This window comes from Apostichopus japonicus, chromosome 12 (genome assembly GCF_037975245.1).
Source record: "Apostichopus japonicus isolate 1M-3 chromosome 12, ASM3797524v1, whole genome shotgun sequence".
Lineage (NCBI taxonomy): Eukaryota > Metazoa > Echinodermata > Holothuroidea > Aspidochirotida > Stichopodidae > Apostichopus > Apostichopus japonicus.
Window position 1 is genome coordinate 22,369,897 of NC_092572.1, and position 20,898 is coordinate 22,390,794.

At 37.0% G+C, this 20,898-nt stretch overlaps 1 protein-coding gene across 5 annotated transcripts in view; it reads left to right on the plus strand.

Annotated features, from left to right (window-relative positions):
- The window catches only part of LOC139977230 (uncharacterized), a 188,221-nt gene that overhangs the window by 142,873 nt on the left and 24,450 nt on the right, over positions 1-20,898 (plus strand). For all 5 annotated transcript variants that reach the window (XM_071986467.1, XM_071986468.1, XM_071986471.1 and 2 more), the window contains exons 7-11: positions 6,656-6,794; positions 8,626-8,750; positions 12,673-12,797; positions 13,574-13,730; positions 16,149-16,323. In XM_071986467.1, the coding sequence (XP_071842568.1) occupies positions 6,656-6,794; positions 8,626-8,750; positions 12,673-12,797; positions 13,574-13,730; positions 16,149-16,323 (721 nt within the window). The remainder of the gene's footprint in view (positions 1-6,655; positions 6,795-8,625; positions 8,751-12,672; positions 12,798-13,573; positions 13,731-16,148; positions 16,324-20,898) is intronic.

Below are 20,898 nucleotides of genomic sequence, written 5' to 3' on the forward strand. Positions count from 1 at the left end.
TGCAATGTAATATGTAGATGGCCTTTAAGATTCAGTTCAAAATGTAGCCTACTGAATAATAGATTACACAGAATAAAGCCTAAGCTTATAATATGTATGTTTATGAAATTAGCAATAGAGAGGTCTACCTATAAACAGTTTACTGGTCAGTTTAGTTTACTGATTATCCATTCAACGGCCATGTTTGTGTTGATTATAATAAACACTGCAAGGTTGGATTTATATGACTGCAGAGACAAGTCTAGCTATGAAACCAGCAATATTTATAGAGATTACTGAGGAAATCATTAAAGAAACCTTGGCTATACTGCATTAAGCTTCAAAGAAGAAAAGAAAGGGCAATTGACATTTGCAAATTGCAGAATTTGCTTACATCACCTGTTACGTCTATGGACACTCCCCACCTTTAATATGTGAAAGCATTTATCCTGTTCAATAGCATGAGTGATTTTTTACAGCCCATGATTCAGGGATTTAATAGTTCCGTATAGTTTTATAGTTCTACCAGTAGTTAAAAGTATGAATGCAATCTTTTGATTTTTTTTTGCAAATAATGCCAGATTGATTGTTTTTTGATAATACTTTCACAAGTTTTATTACATGACAAGTGGCTGAGAATAGAGCTTAAAAGTCATTAATCTTGATTTAAAACTCAATTGAGCCGTTGTCATTATTTAAGTTTAATGAAAAAGTATCTCAAATTTTGAGATTGTAAGTGTTTTTGGCATTGATGACATATCTATGCTACAGGCAATAGTTCTGATAAACTGATATGGACAATTCCTATGGGATGAATATAGAAATGAATTACCAGTCAAAGACATTGTGTATGCATTCATTACTTAACCGATCCTTATTCATGTATTATTTTATTGTGAAATATCTCCAAAATATTCCATTCAAAATGAAAGAATGCGTTCAATATATATTAAAATGGCATTGATTAAAAGTTACCCACCCACTCACTCATATTGTCAAATTACTAAGTTAATATGAAATGGTTAGGCAAACAACACAAGAAACGTTCACATGCTCTTGGGAGACTTGAGATATGAACATTCTAAAGTGATACCCATAATGTCATTGACAAGCATATTGTAGCATAATATAAGGGTTTAACATAAACCTTCTCTACTTAACAGGCTGAATTGTTTAAACTGATTATATTCATTAATTGTGCTGCTACAATGAAACAACATTCAAAGCTATCACAGTTTTTCTTCAAATGTTCAATGGGATAAGCCATCCAACTTGAAATGTATTCATTCAAAGCAAAATGTTGATTTTGATTATTCATTAGAGCAACTAATATGGTAAAAGGAAATTTATGGAACATTTTCTATGTAAGATTGGTAAAGTTGAGTAAGATATAGGAAATTACTCTCACAAAGTAAGAAAGAATGAAAAAGTATGACATAAGATATCTGAACAGAGGTCATTCCTGATTGACCTCAAATGAAATAGAATTTGTACTTAACCCTAGAAAAACAGCACTACTGGAAAATTTACTGTTTTTTCATTTTTTTTACCTGAATAAACTAAACAAATACAGTATCCACATCCTCTGCACCAAACATTCAATTATTTTTTCCTTTTAGACTTTTTTTTGTGGATAGATTAAAGCACCAACCAACAGTTTTAACATGCTTTCTATAGGGCAATATTGCTTTATATTTTCAATTAGTGGTCTAAAATTTTGGACTCCTGCATTTGGACAGTCTATACAATAATGATTTCTTGGCATGGAGGTGCAGTGGCCTGCTTTTGGGCCCCTGGGGAGGTCAAGGGGAAAGCACCACAGAAGATTGGCAGATTTCTTGGCATGGAGGTGCAGGGGCCTGCTTTTGGGCCCTGGGGAAGTCAAGGGGGAAGCATCACAGAAGGTTGGCAGATTTCTTGGCATGGAGGTGCAGGGGCCTGCATTGGGCCCTGGGGTAGGTCAAGGGGGAAGCACCACAGAAGATTGGCAGATTTCTTGGCATGGAGGTGCAGTGGCCTGCTTTTGGGCCCCTGGGAGGTCAAGGGGGAAGCACCACAAACGGTTTGCAGACTTCTTGGCATGGAGGTGCAGTCGCCTGCTTTTGGGCCCCTGGGAGGTCAAGGGGGAAGCACCACAGACACTTTGCAGATTTCTTGGATTTCTTGGCTTCAGTAGTTCACTGTGTGGAAGTTTGGATGAGAAAGGGTTTGGAATATGCAATGGTTTGGATAATATGTACACACACCCTCTTAGATTGAAGCGGTATTATTTATAGACCAACATACAGTATATAAAGAGTGACTTTGTAAATTATCCAGCCTTTCTATCTTGTATGCTAAAAATATTACATTAGTAAGCAATTAAAACAATGTCTTTAAAATAAAAAAGACCAACAAAAATATGCCACTTTCAAATGGAGAGGATATAAAATAATGATAAACTCACTTGTTCTCAAACACCCTGAATCTAAGATAAGTTTGAGTCCAAGTGCTACTATAGCCCCTTGTGTTTTAAATCTCCCTTCTGCAATTTTTCTCTTTTGCTAATTACTATCTGACATTGTGAATTGAAAATATTACTGGCATTCTGAAGCAGTGCCTCTCTCTCTGTCAAATTGAATTATTCTGACATATTTTGATAGAATTTTCATTTCTGTTAGCCAAAGAAATGAAAGTTTGAAATACAAGGGTTGAAAACACCTGGTCGCTAGAATCTGATTGGCTGGTCACTGGGTGGAAGACATGGGTTGTGTTTAATCATACATGAACAGACTTCCTCTATATAATTTCCCAATATGCTGTGTAGAGGCTGGTTGGGAAACGAACAGTTATTTGTAGTCACCAGAATCATATTCATTATGATTTGCCTTTCAATCGGGTCCTCAAGTTCTGTCTATTAGAGGCAGCTTTGTTTTAATCCATCGTAATTCAAACAGTCTTTACTCACCCAGAACAAATTCATTTAACTCAATGCTTAATGCAATATAATAATAACAAAATACAGATGCAAAAACTTGAATAATTTTGTGTATCTTGTTCTCTGTCTCTCTCTCTCTCTCTCTCTCTTAATGTGGGGCACTATCGTACAACACTGAACAAAATTCACAGAACCGCTCTCAGCTCGAAAGCTTATCAATTCAAATACACGGATTTTTTATCCTCATCATTCCCAAGAGAGTGTTGATATAGAAAGTAAAACCCAAAATATTATAAAGGGCTGTTTTTATACCTCTCTTTATTTCAAAGCACTCAGGGATTTCCTTTTCTTCAAAGGGATTTCCTTTCTTGTAGATGTCTTTTAGAAACTTGAGCTTTTCTAGCTGTGAAGCTTTTTTTTTATGTTGAAAAATATGCAGTATGACTGTAATTGTTAAAAGCAAAAGGATGAAAATGTTTTACCTGAGCAAATTTAGTGTTCTGTCTAAAATGCTTGAACAAGTATTCTGTCTGGAACAAAACAGGCAATGGGTTTCAGAACGGCCTAACATTTTAAAACAATGATTTCACATTTCTTTTTTAGAACCATCATCGATATCTTTGATTGAGAGGCCTCAATAGATTATCTCTCTTTAGTGTGGAAAGCAATATGTATATCTATGTATATAGATCTATTTATATCTCTATGTATATCTCTATATATATCTCTATGTATATCTCTATATATATCTCTATATATATCTCTATGTATATCTCTATATATATCTCTATATATATCTCTATGTATATCTCTATGTATATCTCTATGTATATCTCTATGTATATCTCTATATATATCTCTATATATATCTCTATGTATATCTCTATGTATATCTCTATGTATATCTCTATGTATATCTCTATATATATCTCTATGTATATCTCTATATATATCTCTATATATATCTCTATGTATATCTCTATATATATCTCTATATATATCTCTATGTATATCTCTTTTTATATCTCTATATCTAAACAAACTGGATCAAATGTTACTGTCTGATGTACATTTTATTTAATTTTGCGATTCTCTGAGTCGAGTCTTGACTCGCTAAATTGCTTCCGTTTTCCGTCCGTCCGTTATATCTCGTTCGTCTATGTCTTCCTCATACAGAGGAGAATGTTCAAATCCTTTGTTCAGAATCAGGATCTACTGGACAGAAATAATGTCCGTGGATCTCAGGAATTAATCACACCTGGTTAGAACTAACTGCCTTAGACATCAATGCCTGGAGTAGTAGTCCATAATGAGAAATTCCCCCATTTGCATCTCGGAGTAACTGGCACAAAGACACCTCACTTCTGTTGACTTAAAATTATGGTAGCGGATAAACGGAATCGTCCAATGTGTGTTCACCGAAGCAGACTGATTGAGCTGATTGGCACCTACCTGAACTCATGACTGATAATAATAAGAATGAGTAACATTAGTGACTGATAGATAAACCAGGTGGACGACTACCCATTTAGATCTCAGAGTTGTTGACGATGACAGCTTCGGGCAAATGATTCCAAGGCCCATCATTCTTTAAAGGAACTCTCATGTTTTATTCTCACACCATTTGCAAAAATCATGTAAACGACAAAGACATTTCCGACCGTTACATTCGACGATCTCTCATGGTTCTCAGACTGGAATTTCTCTCGAGCTGTTAAATCTTTTGTGTGCATCTTCTTTGTTAACCAGCTTTAGTTTTTTCCGTCTTTAGTTTCTCAACGTTAGAAATGTCAACATTTCTTCTGTTTGTTAGTAGACAGCAAAAAGACAAACACTTTTGATACAATACTTTGTTTGATTGTCATATTGCTGATTAGGGACTATTTCAGGCATGAGCTTTTGCCGTGAATTCGCGGAATATCTGTGATTTCTTTTCTACCTCCGGGACAAAAACTATTATCCTAACACACTGTAGCATAGGCAAACTGGTGCCTATACCATGATTTTGTGATTTTTTTTTTTTTACCCCAGGCTCATCCCTGCTATTTTCACATTGAAATATTTGTTAAGGAATAAATAGTGACCAGTTCAACGAAGGGAGGTATATCTCTGTTGTTGTAGAGAAATGAGTCTGAATCAATAATGAAGTGGTCCTTTAAGAATAACTGTCTGTCCCCCGAAGCTATTCTTGACTTTGAATGTCTCATGTTTTACACCCTATATGATGAACACTTGTAAAGTCAACTAATTTCACTTCTAGTCTTTGATTGATGCAGTCTGCTCACGGTTGGTGATTGAGTTTTTCAACTTTAAAACATTAACGGTTTCGTCCACTTGGTTCCTTGTCTCGTAGATTACTCATGCCAGAAAGGTGATAAAATCGTCTGTGGGCTTACATTAATGTTCTCTGCACAGGTATCCTCTTGGGAGTTCCAAGTTTCCTATGATTTATGAGGGCTTTCGTTATTAAATGTTAAATATGGTATTAAAATATCATAATACAGGTCTCTGAATCATTTCTAATCATTTGTTATCGTCGGTTTCTCTTACGAAAAAACAAATTTCAGACAATGTTTATCTCGAGATTTTTTTGAAGATGAAAATGGGATCGCGTTACTTGTTCAAGACAAAGAGTTGTCCCATTTTCCTTGAGAAGAAGAAAATTAATGTGCCTCTGAGACAGTTTTTAATTAGACATGAATATGCTGGTCGATTAAGTTATTGGTTTATGGAATAATAAAAAACAGCAGTGTATGATTATTTGAAACAAAACGAAGTCTGGAAGCAATATGGCTGAAGGCAAACACAATTTCATTTTGCATTTTTAATCATGATTTTGTGAAGTTGCCTAAATCCAGTCACAGAATAGATCTGGTTTTTTTTTCTGTTGCTTTTGTCTAGTATTGTTCCTCGTAGTCATTTGATGGATTGCAAAAAAGGAACATTTTACTGAGCACAAGTAGAACAAACCTTAAAACAGAAAAATAAAAAAATTAATGCAGACCTAGCACCTCCCAGAAAGTTCCATTTTTCTTTAACCAGGATTCATCTTATTATGAAAAAGAAACTCGGCCAAGATTGATTTTCATTGTTGGAGGTTTGTTGAAGAGTGAACTTTTGGTATTATTAAAGTCAAGTTATTAATTAAATTTCACAAAGAAAAGGTAGTAATTTGTAGCCAGACTGTTAATAGAGCATGTGAGTGGCTTATTGTAGAGAGTCCATCATACCATTAGTCTTCTGGACCTTTGCCTCAATAATATATGACATTTGTTTCTTGAAGTAGTAAGTTAAGTAATAAGCAATGTACTCCGTTCATTGCATTGGCTTCCAATCTCTCAGCGCATCCAGTTTAAGATCCTACTTCTCACCTACAAAGCGATCAACGGGCTTGCCCCTCAATATATTACTGACCTTCTTACTCCTTTGCATCGGTCAACTACAGTTACGCTTTGCTCTTCCTATCATGCGAATTTGCAATTTTAACTCTTGGTCCACGTACCTGCACTTGTTATGGCGGTCGTGCCTTTTCTGTCACTGCGCCCTCTCTTTGGAACAAACTCCCATTTCACATTCGTGACTCTCCCTCCCTTTTTATTTTCAAAAGACAACTTAAAACATTTCTGTTTGATTCCTAGTTTTTTTTCCCCCCTTGGATTCCTTTGTCTCTTTCCTACTTTGTAAAGCACTTTGAAACGCTGTATTAAGCACTATGTAAGTGTAATTTATTATTATTAGTACACATGTTTTCAATTCCAGAGAGACCTACAATTTTGACGCAACCAGAAGACATCACTGCCCTGCCCGGAGAAACTGTGACGATAGATTGCAATGCTCAGGGAGAACCCCCGCCTAGTATCAGCTGGCAAAAAGAAGGCGGAACTCTACCGGAAAGAAGGTAAATAACTCTGGCAAATACACACTAACACAACAAGCATTTCCAGTTTTTACACTCGAAATCAAACAGTTTTTGTACCACAGAGTTTATATCATGTCACACTTTTGGTTGGGGATAAATTGACAGAAAAGTATCATCATGATCATGTTAATGTGATTTTTAAGGTGATAATCAGCACCGAAAGAAATGAACTTGGCCATCAAATCGGGCTTTGATTTGTGAGTGTGTATCATGAAATCATAAGGAGGGCTTTAATTCCCTTAGAATGTACAGCAATCATGTCCGAGGATTTATTTTTTATTTTTTTTAGCAAGCAAGTTATTTTGGCTTGTTGATTTTTATACTTGTGCAAGCCTTTTTGAAAGAAGGCTATATGGACTAGTTTTTAAACCATGCTTGACCCGAGAAAACATTTGAAGATGCTATTAAAAAGGAAGGTAGGTCATTGCAGTTTTATTCTGGCCCCATACTAATGTCACATTCGAATTGGTTTGTGTCAGCTGCAACCCTCGGTGTATCGATTCTAATTAAAAGACTCATGAAACTTGATGGACGCTCTCCCATGATGTTGAATCTAGACAAATGCCAGATGAACCCAGCCAATAACACTACAACCTCTGTAGGCCTGAATTCCCCAATTCCAGCCATAGTATGTAATTGTCTCCTCTTTCTAGGGAGTCCATGTATATCTGTCTTTTGTAGGGTTTGGAAAAAACCATCACTGTACCTTGACAGAAGCATCTGTTAAAATAATAGTTTGAAAAGCCAAACAAAAAGTTTCATCTGTTAAAGATGACAATTGCAAAAGTTCAGAAGTGAAATTCTCAGGGAAAGGGACAAAATGGATGACATGTTAATTCCTTGTAATGTGCATCCCAAGAGACTTTATGAGTTTCCTGTGAATTTATAATTGAAAGCAAACTTCAGCTTGCCTTCTGACACCATAAAGTTTATATCTCTTCCTTCCTAAGAGTTGTAAAGTTGTATATTTCTTATATAACTTTCTCCCCATCCACACTATGTATATATGACCGATCTTAGGGGTTATAACACGGTCTAACAGAGAGAGAACTGAATAAAACTTGATTATGAATGCCTAATTAACAGCCCAGACTTTGAGATAGACTAGCAAATATTTATTGGAGAAAACTGAACTATATACATCAAAACAAATGGTTGCTATGCTACATGAATATATCTTTGCTCTGTTTCTATAATTCCTAGTATCAAATATTTCTATGTAAATCATATGTAATATCAAAACACATCCCTGTAGTTTTTGTTATATATTTATGCAATTTTACAAGTATATTTTGTTAGAAGTGAGGAGGGTGTATATGGAGGTAATTCCCCTGCAACCACAGCGAATATCAATGTACCCCTTCCCCATTTGAAATACCTTGGCCTTCCCCTGTAACCACAGCCAATATCAATGTATCCCCATCACCATTTGAAATACCCTGGCCTTCCCCTGTAACCACAGCCAATATTAATGTAACCCCCTTCCCCATTTGAAATACCCTGGCCTTCCCCTGTCACCACAGCCAATATCAATGTATCCCCATCCCCATTTGAAATACCTTGGATTCCCCTGCCACCACAGCCAATATCAATGTAACCCCCTTCCCCATTTAAAATACCCTTGCATTCCCCTGCCACAAGAGCCAATATCAATGTACCCCCCCATCCCTATTTGAAATACCCTGGTATGCCTCTGCTGATAGTACAATCATAGTTGAACATGTCTTCATTCATACTAATTGTTTGTATTCAAACTTTTGTATGAGTTACATTTTTCTTCTCTTCAAAAAGATCTCCTTGTATTTTTCAGGCATTCCATCCGTTCGACTTCCTTGGTTATCAGCGATGCTGTCTGGCAGGACTCTGGGGTGTATATTTGTACAGCAGAAAACATTTGGGGCAGTGTTCGGGCAGAGGCAGAAGTTGATGTTAATGGTTCGTGAATATTTTTGATCTTGTAACCAAGATTTTTGTTTCCAAACCATTAAAATATAATACTTATAAATACCTGTTTGCTTCTAATTCAAATCATAAACTGTGCGGTGAGTGCATGGTGAAGATCTCATATAGTGTCTATGCGGCGAGTGCATGGTAAAGATCTCATAGTGTTTGTGTGGTGAGTGCCTGGTAAGATCTCATATAGTGTCTGTGGGGTGAGTACATGGTAAAGATCTCATATATTGTCTATGCGGTAAGAGCATGGTAAAGATCTCATATAGTGTCTATGCGGTGAGTGCATGGTAAAGATCTCATATAGTGTCTATGCGGTGAGTGCATGATAAAGATCTCATATAGTGTCTGTGCGGTAAGTGCATGGTAAAGATCTCATATAGTGTCTATGTGGTGAGTGCATGGTAAAGATCTCATATAGTGTCTATGTGGTGAGTGCATGGTGAAGATCTCATATAGTGTCTGTGTGGTGAGTGCATGGTGAAGATCTCATATAGTGTCTGTGCGGTGAGTGCATGGTAAAGATCTCATATAGTGTCTATGTGGTGAGTGCATGGTAAAGATCTCATATAGTGTCTGTGGGTGAGTGCATGGTGAAGATCTCATATCATGTCTGTGTGTTGAGTGCATGGTGAAGATCTCATATAGTGTCTATGTGGTGAGTGCATGGTAAAGATCTCATATAGTGTTTGTGCAGTGAATGCATGGTAAAGATCTCATATAGTGTCTGTGTGGTGAGTACATGGTGAAGATCTCATATAGTGTCTGTGTGGTGAGTACATGGTGAAGATCTCATATAGTGTCTGTGCGGTGAGTGCATGGTAAAGATCTCATATAGTGTCTGTGTGGTGAGTACATGGTGAAGATCTCATATAGTGTCTGTGTGGTGAGTACATGGTGAAGATCTCATATAGTGTCTGTGTGGTGAGTACATGGTGAAGATCTCATATAGTGTCTGTGTGGTGAGTACATGGTGAAGATCTCATATAGTGTCTGTGCGGTGAGTACATGGTGAAGATCTCATATAGTGTCTGTGTGGTGAGTACATGGTGAAGATCTCATATAGTGTCTGTGCGGTGAGTGCATGGTAAAGGTCTCATATAGTGTTTGTGCAGTGAATGCATGGTAAAGATCTCATATAGTGTCTGTGTGGTGAGTACATGGTGAAGATCTCATATAGTGTCTGTGTGGTGAGTACATGGTGAAGATCTCATATAGTGTCTGTGTGGTGAGTACATGGTGAAGATCTCATATAGTGTCTGTGTGGTGAGTACATGGTGAAGATCTCATATAGTGTCTGTGCGGTGAGTACATGGTGAAGATCTCATATCATGTCTGTGTGTTGAGTGCATGGTGAAGATCTCATATAGTGTCTATGTGGTGAGTGCATGGTAAAGATCTCATATAGTGTTTGTGCAGTGAATGCATGGTAAAGATCTCATATAGTGTCTGTGTGGTGAGTACATGGTGAAGATCTCATATAGTGTCTGTGTGGTGAGTACATGGTGAAGATCTCATATAGTGTCTGTGCGGTGAGTGCATGGTAAAGATCTCATATAGTGTCTGTGTGGTGAGTACATGGTGAAGATCTCATATAGTGTCTGTGCGGTGAGTACATGGTGAAGATCTCATATAGTGTCTGTGTGGTGAGTACATGGTGAAGATCTCATATAGTGTCTGTGCGGTGAGTACATGGTGAAGATCTCATATAGTGTCTGTGCGGTGAGTGCATGGTGAAGATCTCATATAGTGTCTGTGTGGTGAGTGCATGGTAAAGATCTCATATAGTGTCTGTGCGGTGAGTGCATGATAAAGATCTCATATAGTGTCTGTGCGGTGAGTGCATAGTAAAGATCTCATATAGTGTCTGTGCGGTGAGTGCATGGTGAAGATCTCATATAGTGTCTGTGTGGTGAGTGCATGGTAAAGATCTCATATAGTGTCTGTGCGGTGAGTGCATGATAAAGATCTCATATAGTGTCTGTGCGGTGAGTGCATAGTAAAGATCTCATATAGTGTCTGTGCGGTGAGTGCATGGTAAAGATCTCATATAGTGTTTATGTGGTGAGTGCATGGTAAAGATCTCATATAGTGTTTGTGTGGTGAGTGCATGGTAAAGATCTCATATAGTGTCTGTGCGGTGAGTGCATGGTAAAGATTCATATAGTGTCTATGTAGTGAGTGCATGGTGAAGATCTCATATAGTGTCTGTGCGTTGAATGCATGGTAAAGATCTCATAAAGTGTTCGTGCAGTGAGTGCATGGTAAAGGTCTCACAGTTTTTTTTTGAAGTACAATATGCTCATCTTGTAATGATGACGCGAGTAGTAAGAGTACAACATCTAATTTGAGGGCACTCAGTTTCTGGCCCAGTGGTAAATCTGGCCCTCTCTGTCATACAAGGCAATCCTGAAACAAGCTTTGCTTCTTTTTGGATGTCTGAGATAAAAATCTTGCAGTTATCAGGCAATTCATACATAGTTCACTGAAAGTAAAAAAGAAGCTTTAGTGGTTTAATAGCTGATCATCCTATAAGATGGGAAACAAATTATGGCATTGACGTTTCCATTCGTTGATTGGCAGTGATTGAGAATAATCTCCCTCTGTATCAGTCTCAACCAGATGGGATTTTATTTAAGACCAAATAAGACTCGTTACAATGATGATTGAATATTTGGTTGATGGGATGGGAATCCAAGAAGCCTTTGGACATCAGAGATGGATGAATAGTTTTTACCTCCTCTTCAACGTTTTCCCCGACGGTTTTGTCTTTCAATCGATAAAATGGAGATAGTTTCAGCTGCTATGGGGAAGTAATAAAATCTTGCAACTTTGATGTTGTTTATAAACCGGCGATGATGAGGAGTTGCTAAGCTATACCATAAGCTTTTGTAATTTAAGAGGATGATGATTTTGGTGAAGTGTCGATGACAAGTTTTGTCCTCCGATCGATAGAAGGAAATCATTAGAGGCGTAACCAGAAGATCATGGAAGGAACATTAGGAATAAACCAATCACCTGCAAGACCATTGATAATATGAAAGTCACTATTTTAAGTGACAGGTAATTGATAACACACCTGCAATGTTTGCTTAGTTCCTGTCAAGCCAAATTAGTCTAATATTTAATATCTTCCAGCTTTGTACATGGATGATTCAATATGGTGATATAATTACATCTGGCATTACAGGTAGTTTATCTTCCTGCAAAGTTTTGATATTGAATAAGATGACAATTCATATAACCTAACACATAGCAACTGCAAATTAAATCCCTACCTAAGATTAAATCTTGTATATTATATCTGAAGTAACAGGCTGCTGATTGTTGCTTACATGTGAGAACCATTAAAGGCATTGAAGTCTTGATCCAAACCGCATGCTGCGCTCTGAAAAAGTTAACTTTCCGTTGCTTGCAAGTGAAGCTTTTCTTCTTGTCGCTACAAAATGCAGACAGTAATGAAACGTGATACCTTGTTATCTTTAGCTGGACCAGAGATGTCCATCGCTGTATCGTTTGTACACTGTGCTGTGGGTATTGACCGCAGCTGTATGTACTGACTGTACACTAGTGTCTAATTACCGACGGTAGCAAGCTGTGTGTGTATTTTCTGGGATCGATGGTGGTGTCTAACACTTCTGTTACACCTCATTCAAAACTAGGTCAGATTACCGGCATTAGACATTTCCTTTTTGCGTGAGTCTTCACACCCTTTAACTGTGACTGAATCATGATGGTCTGTACTTTACAGACAAACGTTATCAATATCGAAACACTCGACACAAATAAATGTAATTAGGCAAGACCTAAATGCTCTTGTTTCAAGAAGGTAATACTATGAAAGCCGATACTACAAATATACCAAGATAGTCATATCCCTTAGATTTTGATTTTGTTTTCTGTTTAGCTTCTCCACGTTTCACCGTGAGGCCGATGGACCAAACTATAAGAGAGGGAGAAGACATTGAAGTTCCTTGCCAAGCCATCGGCAGCCCTCCTCCAGCCCTGATGTGGAAGAGGGAAGGTGGAGAGGTGATAACTCTTTTGAAATATGTAGAGAAAAATATGCTTAATTTTGAGTGATCTTAATGCACCTTAACATGTACCTCAGAAAGGGTATCCCTTCAAGTGATTGGAGTCACTAATATATATATATTGTAAAAGATGATTTCAATGAGTTTGAAGCTTTGTTAAAGTTACCACTTTATGCCATTATATTGTAGTATTACTAATCAGTATGATCTTATTGCACCTAAAAATGTACCTCAGAAAGGGTATCCCTTCAAGTGATTGGAGTCACTAATATATATATATTGTAAAAGATGGTTTCAATGAGTTTGAAGCTTTGTTAAAGTACCACTTTATGCCATTATATTGTAGTATTACTAATCAGTATGATCTTATTGCACCTAACATATACCTCAGACAGGGTATCCCTTCAAATGATTGGAGTCACTAATATATAAGTAAAAGATGGTTTCAATGAGTTTGAAGCTTCGTTAAAGTACCACTTTATGCCATTATATTGTAGTATTACTAATCAGTATGATCTTATTGCACCTAACATATACCTCAGACAGGGTATAACCTTCGAATGATTGGAGTCACTAATATATATTGTAAAAGATGGTTTCACTGAGTTTGAAGCTTCATTAAAGTACCACTTTATGCCATAATATGGTAATATTACTAAGCAGACTGATCACTATTCTTCATGCTAACAACATGTTTCATCTACTGAAGCAAGGAAATATGAAATCATATTGAAATCTAAGCCATGCAATAACATGTTTTCTTGTCCTTTACAGTATATATTTCCTAGCGAATCAGAAGGGAATATGGAAATCTCGACATCGAGTTCCCTGATCATCAGTAATAGTGATTTATCCAATGAGGGTACTTACATCTGTTCAACGTTTAGTGAGATGGGTACCATGGAATCCCCTATGATGCTTAGGGTGGTCTGTAAGTGCATCAAGTCTTAAATGTTTACATCAATTATATTATAAACATCAACTATAGTGTATGTATTGAGTAGTGCTTTATCATTGAAAATTGACCAACAACAACTTAGTGGGTAAAAGGGCATCGACCACTGAAAATAAAGTTTGATGTTCGGTGTAAAGGTGTCCGGACAGATTCATTACGTCCATCTAACTTAATACCATTAGCGTGTATCAAGCAAGCATAATCTACTTTTTTGTTTGTGCACAGACCTTCAAACTCCTGTCAAATTTAATTTCACAAAATGTATCCCAATGTAGGGACATTTTCTGTCTGTTTCATTTGGGAAATGGAAAAACTGTTAACTTTGTTATGAGATTTTTATGACAAACTATCAACAACTCAATTGTTCTGCAGTTACTTGTAGTTTGAAGATATTAATTAAACTGGTTGATCTGTTGACAGTAATGTAGGTATTACAATACTGCAACATTACAACACTGCAATGTAGGTATTACAACACTGTAAAGTAGGTATAACAACACTGCAATATAGGTATAACAACACTGCAATGTAGGTATTACAACACTGTAATGTAGGTATTACAACACTGTAATGTAGGTATAACAACACTGCAATATAGGTATAACAACACTGCAATGTAGGTATTACAACACTGCAATGTAGGTATTACAACACTGTAATGTAGGTATAACAACACTGCAATGTAGGTATTATAACACTGCAATATAGGTATTACAACACTGCAATGTAGGTATTACAACACTGCAATGTAGGTAATATAACACTGCAACGTAGGTATTACAACACTGCAATGTAGGTACTACAACACTGCAATGTAGGTATTACAACACTGCAATGTAGGTATTACAACACTGCAATATAGGTATTACAACACTGCAATATAGGTATTACAACACTGCAATGTAGGTATTACAACACTGCAATGTAGGTATTACAACACTGCAATGTAGGTAATATAACACTGCAACGTAGGTATTACAACACTGCAATGTAGGTTCTACAACACTGCAATGTAGGTATTACAACACTGCAATGTAGGTATTACAACACTGCAATATAGGTATTACAACACTGCAATATAGGTATTACAACACTGCAATGTAGGTACTACAACACTGCAATGTAGGTATTACAACACTGCAGTGTAGGTACTACAACACTGCAATGTAGGTATAACAACACTGCAATGTAGGTATTACAACACTGCAATGTAGGTATTACAACACTGTAATGTAGGTATTACAACACTGCAATGTAGATATAACAACACTGCAATGTAGGTATTACAACACTGCAATGTAGGTATTACAACACTGCAATGTAGGTATAACAACACTGCAATGTAGGTACTACAACACTGCAATGTAGGTATCACAACACTGCAATGTAGGTATTACAACACTGCAATGTAGATATAACAACACTGCAATGTAGGTATTACAACACTGCAATGTAGGTATTACAACACTGCAATGTAGGTACTACAACACTGCAATGTAGGTATCACAACACTGCAGTGTAGGTACTACAACACTGCAATGTAGGTATAACAACACTGCAATGTAGGTATTACAACACTGCAATGTAGGTATTACAACACTGTAATGTAGGTATTACAACACTGCAATGTAGATATAACAACACTGCAATGTAGGTATTACAACACTGCAATGTAGGTATTACAACACTGCAATGTAGGTATAACAACACTGCAATGTAGGTACTACAACACTGCAATGTAGGTATCACAACACTGCAATGTAGGTATTACAACAATGCAGTGTAGGTATTACAACACTGCAATGTAGGTATTACAACACTGCAATGTAGGTACTACAACACTGCAATGTAGGTATTACAACACTGCAATGTAGGTATTACAACACTGCAATGTAGGTACTACAACACTGCAATGTAGGTATTACAACACTGCAATGTAGGTACTACAACACTGCAATGTAGGTATTACAACACTGCAGTGTAGGTATTACAACACTGCAATGTTTTTGCATGGTCAGGTAGCTCCTATTCTTTGGTTACACCCTGGAATGAAATTACAGCATCAAGAGTGTATTTCTGTGAAATCGTCTTGAATAATTTGGAGAACCCCAGAAATTGTGATTTTTCTCTTAATTTCCTTCATATTTTCTCTCTGGCTGGATGTCATGATGGGGAATATGAAACATGTTAACATTACTCAAAAAGAGATCTTGGAATGAATTCTGTTCAGGAGCAAGTATTCACTTTGAAAAAGAAATGTTTGTATTTTAAATTAACTTCAAATCGATAGTTTTCTACATCCAGTCAATACTTACATAGATCTTGTAAATATATGATGTGACACTAACTAATCCTGCATTAATTGAGCCCAGACTTTTGATTTGGTTTACCTAGCTGATCAGTACATGCTGCCTCCTGTGATCCAGTACGGTCCTTCCAATCAGATGCTCTACGTCGGTGACAGAGCAGTTCTGATATGTAAAGTTGGAGTCAGTCTAGGAGAGAGGGGGACGGAGACGACCATTTCATGGAGGAAAGATGACAGACCAATTGACACCAGGAGTGATAGGTATGTTCATCCAATAAAAGAGTATTGGTTAGAATGAGACTTCACAGTAACTATACTCTGGTTAAAGCAGATAGTAGTCTCTCAGTGATAGGTTGACACCAGCAGTGTTAGCTACGTCCATCCAATAAAGAGTATTGGTTAGAATGAGACTTCACAGTAACTATACTCTGGTTAAAGCAGATAGTAGTCTCTCAGTGATAGATTGACACCAGCAGTGTTAGGTATGTTCATCCAATAAAAGAGTATTGGTTAGAATGAGACTTCACAGTAACTATACTCTGGTTAAAGCAGATAGTAGTCCCTCAGTGATAGATTGACACCAGCAGTGTTAGGTATGTTCATCCAATAAAGAGTATTGGTTAGAATGAGACTTCACAGTAACTATACTCTGGTTAAAGCAGATAGTAGTCTCTCAGTGATAGATTGACACCAGCAGTGATAGGTATGTTCATCCAATAAAGAAGAGTATTGGTTAGAATGAGACTTCACAGTAACTATACTCTGGTTAAAGCAGATAGTAGTCTCTTAGTGATAGATTGACACCAGCAGTGTTAGGTATGTCCATCCGATTAAGAGTATTGGTTAGAATGAGACTTCACAGTAACTATACTCTGGTTAAAGCAGATAGTAGTCTCTCAGTGATAGATTGACACCAGCAGTGATAGGTATGTCCATCCAATTAAGAGTATTGGTTAGAATGAGACTTCACAGTAACTATACTCTGGTTAAAGCAGATAGTAGTCTCTCAGTGATAGATTGACACCAGCAGTGTTAGGTATGTCCATCCAATTAAGAGTATTGGTTAGAATGAGACTTCACAGTAACTATACTCTGGTTATAGCAGATAGTAGTCTCTCAGTGATAGATTGACACCAGCAGTGATAGGTATGTCCATCCAATTAAGATTATTGGTTAGAATGAGACTTCACAGTAACTATACTCTGGTTAAAGCAGATAGTAGTCTCTCAGTGATAGATTGACACCAGCAGTGTTAGGTATGTTCATCCAATAAAGAGTATTGGTTAGAATGAGACTTCACAGTAACTATACTCTGGTTAAAGCAGATAGTAGTCTCTCAGTGATAGATTGACACCAGCAGTGATAGGTATGTTCATCCAATAAAGAGTATTGGTTAGAATGAGACTTCACAGTAACTATACTCTGGTTAAAGCAGATAGTAGTCTCTCAGTGATAGATTGACACCAGCAGTGATAGGTATGTCCATCCAATTAAGAGTATTGGTTAGAATGAGACTTCACAGAAACTATACTCTGGTTAAAGCAGATAGTAGTCTCTCAGTGATAGATTGACACCAGCAGTGATAGGTACGTTCATCCAATAAAGAGTATTGGTTAGAATGAGACTTCACAGTAACTATACTCTGGTTAAAGCAGATAGTAGTCTCTCAGTGATAGATTGACACCAGCAGTGTTAGGTATGTTCATCCAATTAAGAGTATTGGTTAGAATGAGACTTCACAGTAACTATACTCTGGTTAAAGCAGATAGTAGTCTCTCAGTGATAGATTGACACCAGCAGTGATAGGTACGTTCATCCAATAAAGAGTATTGGTTAGAATGAGACTTCACAGTAACTATACTCTGGTTAAAGCAGATAGTAGTCTCTCAGTGATAGATTGACACCAGCAGTGATAGGTACGTTCATCCAATAAAGAGTATTGGTTAGAATGAGACTTCACAGTAACTATACTCTGGTTAAAGCAGATAGTAGTCCCTCAGTGATAGATTGACACCAGCAGTGTTAGGTATGTTCATCTAATAAAGAGTATTGGTTAGAATGAGACTTCACAGTAACTATACTCTGGTTAAAGCAGATAGTAGTCTCTCAGTGATAGATTGACACCAGCAGTGTTAGGTATGTTCATCCAATAAAGAGTATTGGTTAGAATGAGACTTCACAGTAACTATACTCTGGTTAAAGCAGATAGTAGTCTCTCAGTGATAGATTGACACCAGCAGTGTTAGGTATGTTCATCAAATAAAGAGTATTGGTTAGAATGAGACTTCACAGTAACTATACTCTGGTTAAAGCAGATAGTAGTCTCTCAGTGATAGATTGACACCAGCAGTGTTAGGTATGTTCATCCAATATAGAGTATTGGTTAGAATGAGACTTCACAGTAACTATACTCTGGTTAAAGCAGATAGTAGTCTCTCAGTGATAGATTGACACCAGCAGTGTTAGGTATGTTCATCCAATATAGAGTATTGGTTAGAATGAGACTTCACAGTAACTATACTCTGGTTAAAGCAGATAGTAGTCCCTCAGTGATAGATTGACACCAGCAGTGTTAGGTATGTTCATCCAATAAAGAGTATTGGTTAGAATGAGACTTCACAGTAACTATACTCTGGTTAAAGCAGATAGTAGTCCCTCAGTGATAGATTGACACCAGCAGTGTTAGGTATGTTCATCAAATAAAGAGTATTGGTTAGAATGAGACTTCACAGTAACTATACTCTGGTTAAAGCAGATAGTAGTCTCTCAGTGATAGATTGACACCAGCAGTGTTAGGTATGTTCATCAAATAAAGAGTATTGGTTAGAATGAGACTTCACAGTAACTATACTCTGGTTAAAGCAGATAGTAGTCTCTCAGTGATAGATTGACACCAGCAGTGTTAGGTATGTTCATCCAATATAGAGTATTGGTTAGAATGAGACTTCACAGTAACTATACTCTGGTTAAGCAGATAGTAGTCTCTCAGTGATAGATTGACACCAGCAGTGTTAGGTATGTTCATCCAATAAAGAGTATTGGTTAGAATGAGACTTCACAGTAACTATACTCTGGTTAAAGCAGATAGTAGTCTCTCAGTGATAGATTGACACCAGCAGTGTTAGGTATGTTCATCCAATAAAGAGTATTGGTTAGAATGAGACTTCACAGTAACTATACTCTGGTTAAAGCAGATAGTAGTCTCTCAGTGATAGATTGACACCAGCAGTGTTAGGTATGTTCATCAAATAAAGAGTATTGGTTAGAATGAGACTTCACAGTAACTATACTCTGGTTAAAGCAGATAGTAGTCTCTCAGTGATAGATTGACACCAGCAGTGTTAGGTATGTTCATCCAATATAGAGTATTGGTTAGAATGAGACTTCACAGTAACTATACTCTGGTTAAAGCAGATAGTAGTCTCTCAGTGATAGATTGACACCAGCAGTGTTAGGTATGTTCATCCAATATAGAGTATTGGTTAGAATGAGACTTCACAGTAACTATACTCTGGTTAAAGCAGATAGTAGTCCCTCAGTGATAGATTGACACCAGCAGTGTTAGGTATGTTCATCCAATAAAGAGTATTGGTTAGAATGAGACTTCACAGTAACTATACTCTGGTTAAAGCAGATAGTAGTCCCTCAGTGATAGATTGACACCAGCAGTGTTAGGTATGTTCATCAAATAAAGAGTATTGGTTAGAATGAGACTTCACAGTAACTATACTCTGGTTAAAGCAGATAGTAGTCTCTCAGTGATAGATTGACACCAGCAGTGTTAGGTATGTTCATCAAATAAAGAGTATTGGTTAGAATGAGACTTCACAGTAACTATACTCTGGTTAAAGCAGATAGTAGTCTCTCAGTGATAGATTGACACCAGCAGTGTTAGGTATGTTCATCCAATATAGAGTATTGGTTAGAATGAGACTTCACAGTAACTATACTCTGGTTAAGCAGATAGTAGTCTCTCAGTGATAGATTGACACCAGCAGTGTTAGGTATGTTCATCCAATAAAGAGTATTGGTTAGAATGAGACTTCACAGTAACTATACTCTGGTTAAAGCAGATAGTAGTCCCTCAGTGATAGATTGACACCAGCAGTGTTAGGTATGTTCATCCAATAAAGAGTATTGGTTAGAATGAGACTTCACAGTAACTATACTCTGGTTATAGCAGATAGTAGTCTCTCAGTGATAGATTGACACCAGCAGTGTTAGGTATGTTCATCCAATAAAGAGTATTGGTTAGAATGAGACTTCACAGTAACTATACTCTGGTTAAAGCAGATAGTAGTCCCTCAGTGATAGATTGACACCAGCAGTGTTAGGTATGTTCATCCAATAAAGAGTATTGGTTAGAATGAGACTTCACAGTAACTATACTCTGGTTAAAGCAGATAGTAGTCTCTCAGTGATAGATTGACACCAGCAGTGTTAGGTATGTTCATCCAATAAAGAAGAGTATTGGTTAGAATGAGACTTCACAGTAACTATACTCTGGTTAAAGCAGATAGTAGTCTCTCAGTGATAGATTGACACCAGCAGTGTTAGGTATGTTCATCTAATAAAGAGTATTGGTTAGAATGAGACTTCACAGTAACTATACTCTGGTTAAAGCAGATAGTAGTCCCTCAGTGATAGATTGACACCAGCAGTGTTAGGTATGTTCATCCAATAAAGAGTATTGGTTAGAATGAGACTTCACAGTAACTATACTCTGGTTAAGCAGATAGTAGTCTCTCAGTGATAGATTGACACCAGCAGTGTTAGGTATGTTCATCCAATATAGAGTATTGGTTAGAATGAGACTTCACAGTAACTATACTCTGG